Here is a 12,105-nt window from a genome sequence, read left to right as displayed (position 1 = left end):
TGCCTTGCACACAACCTTCGTGTGTCATCCTTCTCCAATGCTATGTGTCACATTTACACATCAACCTCCACTGTGTTAACATGCCCCATTATGAGCCCGTGGGTCATAAACCCAGCTCCGGTTATGAACGCTCGGTATCCCACTGTGTATACTGACCTTAAGTCACCGTCCAGTGGGATTACAACCGACAACCAATCGGGTTATTTCTCACCAAATCCAATGTACACCCGTGCTGTACAACACACATCTGGCAACAACATCACCAGTGTCTAGCCATTCACTACTGGGTCGAGAAATCAAGCCACGTTAGCATTTGATGCTAAAAGTGATTCCTGCCATGCAGGATTGTGTCAACTATTTGTCTCGTCGCGACTTGGTTTCAAATAGGATTTCTGTTTTTGACGATAATCCTGAGAAATTCATGACATGGCATGCGGCCTTCCAGAACATGATCAGAGGAGCACCGTTGGCATCTGATGAACAGCTTAACCTCACTGTTCAACGTATGGCCGAAGGTTCAGAATCCAAAGCACTCGTAGAACGTCTTAACCGAGTCTACATTTCTAACCCTGATGTCAGTTTTGAGCAGGTCTGGAATCGCCTTCAAGAACGATTAGTCAGCGATGAAGAAGTTACACAGTCATTGCTCAAGAAGCTGCAACTTTTGCCTCAAGTCTCTCCTCATGACCGCAAAATTTTGCAGAAATTTAGCGACGCCATCGAGGAAATAGGGGCCGCCAAACACAATGGTTCCTTTCCAGCTTTGGATACATCTCTGTTACTCAAACCAATTATAGCAAAGCTTCCACTTGACTTCGTGGATCATTGGAGGATGGAAGCCATCAGGTATAAAGAAACCCACAATGTCACATTTGCACCATTTTTGATGCTCACATCATTCAAATGACCGCAGTCTGATGGTTTCCTCGGGATATCATGACGGATGAAGTTCTTCAGCTACTAAGGTGAAAGCTCCGCTAACCACAAAAAACGGAATGTCTGCCTTCACTCGTGACACTCTTCCAAGGGTCAGAGAAAGCAAGACCGAGGTCATGGGTGAATTGCTGCCACAGATTGTCGAATAACCAACCGCAGCAGGCACGTCTCCTTCTGAAAATCAGCACACTCGTCGTTGAATGGAAGATCTGCAATAATTCTGCTCCATTCACAGGACCAAACATCCTCTTGCACATTGTAGAATATGCAAAGCAAAAACATTGCAATCCAGACTCATCCTTCTTAACCAATGGAAAATATGTACCAGATGTGCTCTGTCAACGAACCATTCAGCCAAGGAGTGTCAAGTACAATTATGTTGTTCTCACTGCGACAGCATCTGTCATTGCTCAGCACTTCATCATGCCAGTTGTGCTACCCTCGACGGACCGGCAGGGAGGAAATGCATCAAGGACTCTTCAAACCCCGAGAGAGTGGCTTCGAAAGCATGGCGAGGAGCAACCTTCAGTGATTAACAGGTGCATGGACATTTGTGGTAGTAGTGGATCCAGAGGTAGGTCTTGTTCCAAATTCTATCTTGTGAAAGTATTCATGTGTTGGATGACCAGAAAAATCGGTCTCTGGGCCACGGCAAGCTCTGACTACCTCTGTCGAAGCGACACCGTGAAGTCAAATAATCCAGTCCCCTATGAACTCAAAACCTACTCTGGAGCGACAGCAGCCAGTGGTTGGTGTGTCAGAAATCGAATCAACGAATCTTTCGATACAATCGTGCACCTGCCGCTCCCTCCCTAATTCCTTCGAGATTCCAACACCGGAGGTCGCAAGGCTCCACTCACATGAAAATGTTTCTGTATCGCTGAAATGTTTCCTGAATTTGACCCAGAAACGACTATCTTGCTGTTAATTGGATGAGATGCTCATCAGCTGCTTAAGGTCAGAGAATCTCGGAATGGACCACTTAATGCTCCGTGAGTGAAGCATTGGACCTTGGATGGGTAATAATTGGCGATGTATGTCTTGACGGTGTGCATAGCACTGAGCGAGTGGAGGCCTATCGTACCCACGTTCTCAAAAATGGAAGACTATCGATCAGTCCACTCGCCAGACCTGAATCGTGTCACCGTCAAGGACGTCATCCTGCCGCACAGTCACGTACCTGCAGGTCAGCTAGATGGGAGATTCTATGACCAGACAGCCTACGATGACTGGGTCGGCAGTGACATCTATCAGCGAACAAGGAATGATGACAAGCCGGGTCACTCCATGCAAGACAAGCGTTTTCTCGTGATCATGGAGGACGGATTAATCAAAATGGCAATGGCAATTGAGTGGTTCCATTACCCTTCAGAGACGACATAAAACGTCCAGACAATCGACCCCTTGCAATCCACTACTTAAAGTCCCTTTGCAGGCTTCTGGATTTGAAACCAGCCCTTAAACAGCAGTATGTGGATTTTATGGCTTTGAGCCTCAAACGAGGAACAGAAGCAAAATGACCACAATGGTATCTTCCTCATTTTGCTGTAGTCCATCCACGCAAACCTGACAATATTCATGTGGTGTTCGACAGCATTGCTACCAATCATGATGTCTCGCTAAATAAGGTACTACTTTCTGGTCCAAACCTCATCAATAGTCTCTTTGGGGTATTAGTATGCTTCAGAGAGGAACCCATCGCCATCATGGTCAACGAAGAGCAAAGGATTTACAAGAGTATGCACATCACCTTCTCAATAGAACTACGGGGCAACCAACATTAACCCGACAGACCCGGTTACTCGCCTCCGTAAAAGCCTATGACCTGATGGAGTCATTATGGCTGTCTGGGTTAAGATTTCTCCGAGATTCCGAACTACCATTAAACCCACTTTGCCTGCTGTAGAGTTGGTTAACGATCCGGAGTTTCGTTCCATAGCCGTATTAGCTACCAAGCATGAACGCTCATTGAAAACGCAGCATTTCACACGTTTCTCAAAGTGGAAGGTCAAACACCCCACCTCCCCCTTCCCACGACACATATGGTTGGAGAGTGGGAATAAATGATCGGTGTCTGTCGTAGAATCCTTGGCGCGATTGTCTTAGAGACAAAATTTTCTCAAATCCACCAACTCCCGACGACCTTCCTGGTGGAGGTATGCACTATTGTCAACACTCGTCCACTCGTACTGGCGTCTACATATCCAGACGTGCCAGAAATTTTGACACCGGTGTCACTACTTACCATGAAGACAACGCCTCTTCATGCACCACCAAGCAATTTCGGTCGTCCTACATCTTCGGCTATCAGTGGCAACATGTACATTTGACCAACACCTTGTCATGATGGCGCAAAGAATATCTTCCAACCCTGCAGCCCTGTAAGCAGTGGCAAGTCAAGAAACGCAACCTTTGTGTCAGTGATATAATTCTGAAGGCGGATGCACACAGGAATGACTGGCCCTATGGACGTGTGATTGAGACATTGCCCAGCGCAGACGGTCGGGTTCGAAAAGTGCGAATCCACACCATGAAGGACGGGAAACCCCAAATCTACATGTGACCCCTAACTGAGGTCGTACTGCTTATACCAGTGAGGGAAGAGTGAATTCCTTCATTTTGTTCTATTGATTGTGAATTTCATATTCTCATGTTATTTTCCAAAATGTCCCTATCTGTTATTTATAGTCTGATCCATGAATTTAGTGACTGCATAGTACATCATCACACTTGGAGTGTTTTAAAGTAAAGGAAAAGTGATTTAATCCTCCGCAAGTGTTGGTGAAACTGCCTGGACCATTCTAATTCAATAATTTGGACAGGTAGGCCGTTCCAGGACAGGTAAGACATGGCTGCCTCCACATAAATAACTGGAAATTCACCTCAAGTTACCACTGCAATGTAATGATGGTGCATTTTGTTTTCATATGGATCTATATAGATATGCATCATTCAAAATGTTCAGCAAGCAGATGTGTTTTTAATAAAAACAAAAAAAACAAAGGTTGTTCAACAAATCTGTGAGGTTACACTCACCAAATTCATATTTTAAGGAGACAAAGAAGAAGAAAGAAAAAAAAAACTGATGGCTTTGCAAAACATTTCATTTTGTAAAAAAATTATTGAACCTGCCCAACAGTTACCACTTCAATGCTGTACTCACCATCTGCAGAGAGTGAAGTGTGACAAGATTCTCGCTTCACAAGAATATCATCCAATGTCCCTTGAGAAGTGGAGGAAGTGGTGTTGGGAAGACACCCTGCTTCCACCGGAGACATTTCACCTAAACAATGGCCAATATTAGGTTGGTCTATTGAACCACCAGGTAAACAGGAAAGAAAGGTCAGACGAAGAGAGGGGAGGTCAGGTTCTGTGGCACCATCGGCCTCTTTTACAAGGCTCGTAATTTATTTTATTCTTTGCTGTTAAGAAATATGCCGCGATATATTTGCTGTCAAGAGATATGATGATTTTGGAATTTCACAATACCTTACTCTATACAGAATATTTAATAGGCTTATGCTGTCTATCTGTCTACCCCTAACCCCATCACCCACCCCCTTCCTGAAACAGGGAAATGCTCCTTGGAGAAAAAAAAAATTACGTAAAAGTTGCTTCAAATTAATCCAAACCTATGGGGAAATTATAATACTGCCTCAATTTAGCTCTTTCAACCAGTGCAACAATAAAAGGCTATCTTTTATTACAGCGCGTGCGCTGTATACAATTGCACCGAGTTTGAAATGTCCCCGCCGGCGTCTACCACGTCTCCCGTGTCCCCCCCCCCCCCCACGTGCCTAAAGACAGCCAATGACGGCCGTCCGGTAGATGCAGTGCATAACCTCGACGGAAATGGCGAAAATACCCGAGTATTTCAATGGAAATTTGTAAAAGTAATGTGTTATATATATGTGAAAACCATTTAATTTATTGCTTGACGGGAAAAAAACGAAGAAACGCGCCCCTCATGTACGAATGATCGAAAAAGGTCACTTCCGCCCACCATCGCATTTCGCGCCTATCGCCGAATGATGAAAGCTAAGTTCTTCTTATGCTATCATTCTTTTGCGGTCCCCTGCCACGCTGTATCGAACAATTTCATTCCTTCTGTTATATATAAAGGTGCTTATCACAATAATAACAACATTTTTACATTTCAAATATTAAGTTCGCTTTTTAATTGTTTTTCAACTGAAAAAGCATAAATTGCATATTTTAACATTAATGTACTCATTTGTTTATGCTCCGACTGAGGCGAGTGATCTCACCGTGAAGGATGCATTCTACGCCACGCTCGAGTCTGTGGTTGATCAGTGCCCCAGACGAGATCAGTGGGTCAGGAACTATGAACCAGAATAGCACTAAGTTCCTTGACTTTGCAAGAAGTCATGGACTTAGGGTGGCTGGTTCATGGTTTCAGCGCCCACAAGCTCATCGCTGGATTTGGTATTCCAACGCCAGCGGTGTGGCAAAGGAGATTGACCATGTCCTCATTGACAGTCGTTGGAGGATGAGCCAGAACTGCAGGGTCTACCGGAGTGCTCAGTTCCTCAATACTGACCACAGGCTTGTTGTAGCAACTCTAAAGCTGCACCTTAAATCCTGGAGAATGGTACCATCCCAGCCGAGGCTGGATGTTGGCAAGCTCAGGGATGAGAGAGTAGCCGAGGAGTTTGCGGACAGGCTGAGTGGACACTTGGGGTGTCTGGGTGCTTTGGGGGGTCCTGAAGAGTTGTGGAGTCCCTTCAAGACCACCGTCCTTGATGTTGCCGGTGGATGTCTTGGAGCTCACCGCAGGGCAAAGAAGAATTTTGTCTCTCAAGGGACACTGGATACCATTGACCAGAGTCGCAGGGCCAGGCTGAATGGCAGAGCTGAGCTGTTCAGGGAGCTGAGGCGTAAAACTGTACGTGCACTGAGGGTGGACAAGGAGGCCTATGTGCGAGGAATCTGTGAGGGGGTAGAGCATCACCTGTGGACAGGTGATTCTCATCCCGCTTACAGGGGAATTCGCGCATTGTGTTCATCCAAGCTCATCCCTCGGAGCACTGCAGTTCGAGCGGAGAGTGGTTAGGCTCTTGACAGAGGAGTCTGAAGTGAAGGCCCGCTGGGCCAGTTACTTTGAGCGGTTGTACCAGGCTGATCCCCCAGCTGTCGAGTTGGACGTCAAGGGTGTTACAATCCCTGTTGCTGACTCTCGAATCAACTGTGGTCCACCATCGCTTGTGGAAACACGGGCTGCGGTGAACCAGTTGAAACAGGGCAAAGCTCCAGGGATCTGTGGCATCCATGCTGAACTTCTCAAGGCTGGTGGAAATGCTGCACTCGTGTCGTTGCATGCAGTTTTGTGCTCTGCCTGGAACACAGGCATCATCCCAACTGACTGGAAGAGGGGCCTTGTTGTCCCTCTCTGGAAAGGGAAGGATGATCGCCAAGACTGCAACAACTACAGAGGGTTGAAGCTGCTCTCAGTGCCGGGCAAGGTCTTTGCTCGGATAATTCTTGATAGGGTTCGCCACCATCTGCTTGAGCACCAGCGTCCAGAGCAGTCAGGCTTTACACCAAAGAGGTCAACGATTGACCGTATCCTTGCCCTTCATGTCCTCACCGAACGCAGACGAGAGTTTCGGCAGGGGCTGCTTGCAGTCTATGTTGATCTCTCTAAAGCGTTCGATTCAGTGAATCGGGATGTCCTCTGGAGGATTCTTGGTCTTCGTGGGGTGCCACCAAAACTGATCGATCTGAAGTCTGAACTCTACTCTGGTACTGAGAGTGCTGTGAAGTGTGGTGGTACCACCTCTGACTTATTTCCAGTTGTTAATGGAGTTCGTCAGGGATGTGTACTTGCCCCCACACTTTTCAGCACTTGTATTGGACTGGATTTTAGGGAGGATGTCTGAGAGATCAAGCTGCGGTGCATCGTTTGGGAATGTCAAGATCTCGGACCTTGACTTTGCAGATGATGCAGTCATCTTTGCGGAGACTTTAGATATCCTTTTGGGGGCCCTCAAGGTGCTGAATGAGGAGTCGGAGCCGCTGGGATTACGGGTTTCTTGGGTCAAAACTAAGATCCAGGCTTTCGGTGACATCTTAGATGCTGCTGTCCTGTCTGTGTCTGTTTGTGGTGAGGATGTTGAGGTCGTGGAGAGATTCACTTACCTTGGCAGTGATATTCATGTCTCTGCTGGCTGCGAGTCAGAGGTCAATAGACGTCTGGGTCGGGCCTGGGGAGTCATGGATTCACTGGATCATGGGGTGTGGCGCTGCCGGTACCTGTGCGGGAGGACGAAAGTCCGAGTCTTCAGGTCCTTGGTACTTCCAGTCTTGCTCTATGGATGCGAAGCTTGGACTCTGACCAAGGATCTGAGATGGAGTCTTAATTCCTTTGGTACCAGGTCTCTTCGGAGAATCCTTGGCTATCGCTGGTCGGATTTTGTGTCCAACGAGCGGTTGCTGAGACAAACTCGGATGAGATTTGTTACCTGCATAGTCCATGAGCGTCAGTTGCGGCTGTATGGACATGTGGCTCGTTTTCCTGACGCTGATCCTGCTCACCAGATTCTCTCAGCGAGGGAGTCTCATGAGTGGAGGAGGCCAGTGGGCTGATCACGTGCCTCGTGGTTGCAGCAGGTTGACCATCATCTCAAGGAGATGGGGTTGGGCCTGGCGTCTGCCTGGGGGATGGCCAGACGGAGGCCCCTGGAGTACCGGCGGAAAGTGGACGCAGCGACGCGCTGTTCTGGCACATGCTCCCATACCTGACCTGACCTGTACTCATTTGCTTCACCACACGTGCTGTATTGAAGGATTTCACTTGTTATTATTATTATTATTATTATTATTATTATTTTCTCTTGTAATATTCTTACCACGGGCTTCCAGCTCGTAATAACATTATTACAGATAGTAAACATTATCTTATAAATAAAAATAGCTTTTTTTATTACAATAACATTTTGATAAGCAAGTATGAACAAAAACATAAAATATGTACAAACATTAAAAATATATATAATAATAATAATAATAATTCTTGTCATCACTCTGTCTCTGCTTGTACTCCTCCTGCATGGAAACAGTGGAAGACAAGCTCATCCTTGAGGGAGGAAGCTCATCCTACTGTAAAACGGAGGTGGAGTAAATAGTGTTTTTTTTTTTGTGGATACATTGTAGAGGCTCGTTTGAGTGGCTCACAGCACAAACAATGGCAGTGAGTGCATCTACCCAGCAAGCTCTGTGTGTTTGTTATAGATTTTCTTCATTTTTAAAAAAATATATTTTTCGTAAAACCTTTCTCCAGGACAATGTGATGAATCAACATTCTGTGGGGCAGTGTTAAGCAAGGTAGACTTGCACTTCCACAAACACTCAGAATGATTCAGGTAAACTCCCGCAAACAAATACAGTCATATCGACCAATATCTTACTCCTGCACGTAATTTGTGTGCAAACCTCCACAACGAGCTCGAGATCGATGCAAATAAAAATAAATAAATAAAGCCATTCCACGATAATCACCACATTTACTGTTTTGTTCATTTGAGGTGAATACCAGTGCAACAACCCTGCAACATTGCTGACGCAGGTTGTTTAAATGCATGTGTTGAAGCATCAAGACATGATTTGGTGATAAATACCAGCAGAAGAAATGAGAGCCATGGAAAACAAATTGGAACACACTATCCCATTAGAATTATGAGAACATCAATAATTTTTAAGAAATTGCATGTTTTTCTTGTTCGGATAAGCTTGAATGGCTTATCAACTTATTGATCGATCAACCCCATCAAATGGATGGCTCACATTGTCAGGATGCGTTTTGAGTTCTTGATCGTTTTCCTCAATTTGACAAAAAAAAAAATGTTTTCAAATATTTACAACATGATCTTTAATGATGGAGTTACCTTGAGAGGAACAATCGTCCACATGCTCACGTTTCACCTCGACGTTAAAATCTGTAACAATATTAACCAAGTGTTGAACCAAAGTCAACATAACTCATCGCATAACTTCAATCATCCAGTATCATCATGTTCGACTTGCACAATTATTTTAGATTCTCACCTTGTGAGGGAAAATCATCTGTAGGATCAGGTTCCACCTTCATCACCACCGTAGAACCTGCAGAGAAACAAAGTACAAAGTCAACGTCGCTACATCTTCGAGAGGCCGAGCAGGGGGTGCTTATTGCCTTAATTAATTATGATTAATGAAGGCAATAACCTTTCAAATTTAATAGTCTCATTACGAAAACTAGACATACTAGAGGAAAACCAAAGACAGATTTAGAATCAGCGTCCCTATTGTTATCTTGCCCACCCACAATTACATCGAATGGAAATGACTTGTTGGTGGCTTGACTTGTGTTAATTAGTGAAATTTCATTGCTGGTGAAATGAAAATGACTTGACTTGTGCTAATAGCTAAATTGTGTTGAAATTAACACCAGTCATATTTCGAGAACAAGATGTAGCTCGAAGAAAACCGACAACAGATTTGGAATCAGCGTGCAAAACTGGTCTATAAAAGGTGTGCTTACATCATTGATGAGAGAAAAAAGTTCGAGTTTGTCAATCGGTGCAACAAAAATGTTAAAAGGTAGATTTTTTTCCAGATTTTCCAGATTTCTCGTATCCAACAATGTCCGTAAAATAATGGCAGGAGCACGAAACAATTCTCACAAACTCACACTTGGGACTCAATGCAAACACTTTGTTTTGCAAATCATGCAACAAAGGAAAATCCTCCGGTATAACAGTTCAAACAACTTCCTCAAAGCTATCTTCCATCAGAGATTGTTTAAGGAAGAATAAAAAAAAAAACATCACAAAATACATTGGAAATACTCATTCCTCAACTCTCACTGGAGGAGTGGGGGGGCAGGGGGGGGGAGACCAACCACGGATTCGTCACTCCATCGAGATTACAAGTAAACCTGAAGTTCCCAAGTAAACTAAATAAAGGAATTAAACTGATTTAGAACCGACTCAGAAAACCCTGAAATACAATGAACTCGGTGCTGTGGCTCACCACCTAGAGAGTGAAAATCTTCATTCGGCTCCTCCTTCACACGGATGCCCTTTGAAATCTGAGGGATGCCACCGTGGGAAAATCCTGCCAACCAACCCGATTCACCTGCACAGAATTCAATGCGAAGCCACGTTAAGGTGTTCATAATGAAATATGGTCTTGTATTTATATTATAAAGCAGTTGCACAACATCAGTAGGATATTCAAACTACTGAAACAGCATATAATATGGATATAGCAGAAGATTAAAACTTCATATAATTCTTTACAAGGAACTGCAAAGCAGGAGGATGCCATTTGGCCCATAAAGGCCTGCACTGGTATTGCCAACTTAGGGTTATTTCTCCATGCTCTACTCTTCTAAATGCTGAGCGTCAAGCAATAAAGGCAGCAGCATGTATATAATTTTAGAAGTCCCAGGGAGAGGATGTACAGGGGACTGAGCGAGGGATGGGTTGCGAAGGGGGTGGACGAGGGAGAAGCTGGGCGGCGGGGTGAGGGGGAGGGAGAGGATGCGGACGTGGAAATAGGCTCCATCGGTATTGATTTTTCCAATCATCGATATATCGGTGGGCTCATACCGGTATTTAAAATTAAAAAAAAAGATTAAATAAATTCCAATGGCCATTAAGTATTCATATATGAAGTACACATCATCGACACATGGTAATTTTTGAAATGTATTCCCACATGGGGATACATTTAAAAATTGGTAATTTATTCCCACTTGGGGAGATCAGTATTGGTAATCGGCACGGGCCGGTATCGCGGGCGCCAATCGCCATACCAGTAACTGGCACAGGCTTTCCAAAGTACACCCAATTCATATAAATAACCAATTGGCAATTGCTTTAAAAACTGCCACAAGGGCAAAGAAAATCACGATTGCTTATACGGTGCTTGGGTGCTGAGGGTTAAAAGTTAATACCTAAAACCTACTTCCACGTAGGTCTCCACATCATACGTTCCAGTGTAGCCTCTCCCTGGTGCTACGTGTTCTAGTTCTAGGTGTAACCGAGTGCATCAAAGCTTTTTAAAACCATGTATGGTATTTAAAGATTGAAAACACCTTTCTTCGATTTGTTGGTGACATACCGATTGTGTTTTCTTTCATTCCGTTACGTGCTGCCTCCGTGCACCGAAGCGAATGCCCCGGTTACCCGGAGGGGTAGCGCGGTAGAAAAAAAAAACTTTGCGGACCACAGTGTCTGTTGTTTAACAGGTGAAACCAGCACACGGCACGAAACAGAAGTATATTTAATAAGTAAGGTATTAATCCCTACCATCTACCTTTCAAACATAAATATCATTTAATAAGATTTCATCACAATGATAAAACACAAAAAACCAATCATAATAAATAAATAAATAAATAAAACACTCAATGATTTTTTAAAATCCCCAAAGTTACACGTGCAGTTTTGAATTAACTCTCGACTTTCAATTTGGCGACTTATCTCATGCACCCAGTTATTTATTGAAAACCACAGCGGAGTACGAATTGGTGTCAAAGTCGGATGTGTTCACGTTCGAAGCAGGCTCTGTTGCCCCGATAAGTGCAAACGGAGCAACACCTGACTGGCCAGTCGCGTTGCGAATCCCCAGAGGGTGATGTTCGTATCACCGAAGCAAGCGGATGAATCCGAGTCCACTATTCGCCATCAAGGACCACGCTGCAGACCAGCAATGCCGAGGGACGAGGAAGAAGAATTTGATTTTTGCTTTGTCGATATGCCCAGAGAGGATTTGGCTGCTTGGATGTCAGCTCTGTGACACCAGCAGGATAAAGTTCCTGCGTCAATGTTGGGTCTGTGACAACAGCAAGATGGGAAAGGTTCATCCACTAGAACCCAACCGGCCAGCAGGGAAGATCGACCAGCATCCGCGGAGATGCAGCTCGTTCGAAAGTCGGGCCTGTGATCAACATGCAACATTCTCAACACCCTCGTTGCTGTTTTGAGCCCACTTTTAAAATTGAACTTCAGCTTGGACATGCCGCGCCCCCAGATGTTGCTTCTCTCTGGTTCACATAGTGTTCCCTCTCCTCCTGCTTGGATGGCTCTGCCTGCCTTTTATTGTGTCTTACACAAGGTCACTCCAAGGCCTTGCGTCGAGCTGCGTGCATGGCTTGTCGTTGTC

At 44.8% G+C, this 12,105-nt stretch overlaps 1 protein-coding gene across 2 annotated transcripts in view; it reads right to left on the bottom strand.

Annotated features, from left to right (window-relative positions):
* The window catches only part of LOC147009966 (uncharacterized), a 104,683-nt gene that overhangs the window by 24,134 nt on the left and 68,444 nt on the right, over window positions 1–12,105 (bottom strand). For both annotated transcript variants that reach the window (XM_085863271.1, XM_085863275.1), the window contains exons 10-13: window positions 9,967–10,071; window positions 9,001–9,057; window positions 8,841–8,891; window positions 4,100–4,219 (exon numbers count right to left, since the gene is read on the bottom strand). In XM_085863271.1, the coding sequence (XP_085719397.1) occupies window positions 4,100–4,219; window positions 8,841–8,891; window positions 9,001–9,057; window positions 9,967–10,071 (333 nt within the window). The remainder of the gene's footprint in view (window positions 1–4,099; window positions 4,220–8,840; window positions 8,892–9,000; window positions 9,058–9,966; window positions 10,072–12,105) is intronic.

This window comes from Eptatretus burgeri, chromosome 17, assembly GCF_056783735.1.
Source record: "Eptatretus burgeri isolate ZD-2024b chromosome 17, Ebu_testis_v1, whole genome shotgun sequence".
NCBI lineage: Eukaryota > Metazoa > Chordata > Myxini > Myxiniformes > Myxinidae > Eptatretus > Eptatretus burgeri.
The sequence above is the reverse complement of the archived record's forward strand: the minus strand, read 5'-3'. Positions and strand labels throughout refer to the sequence as shown.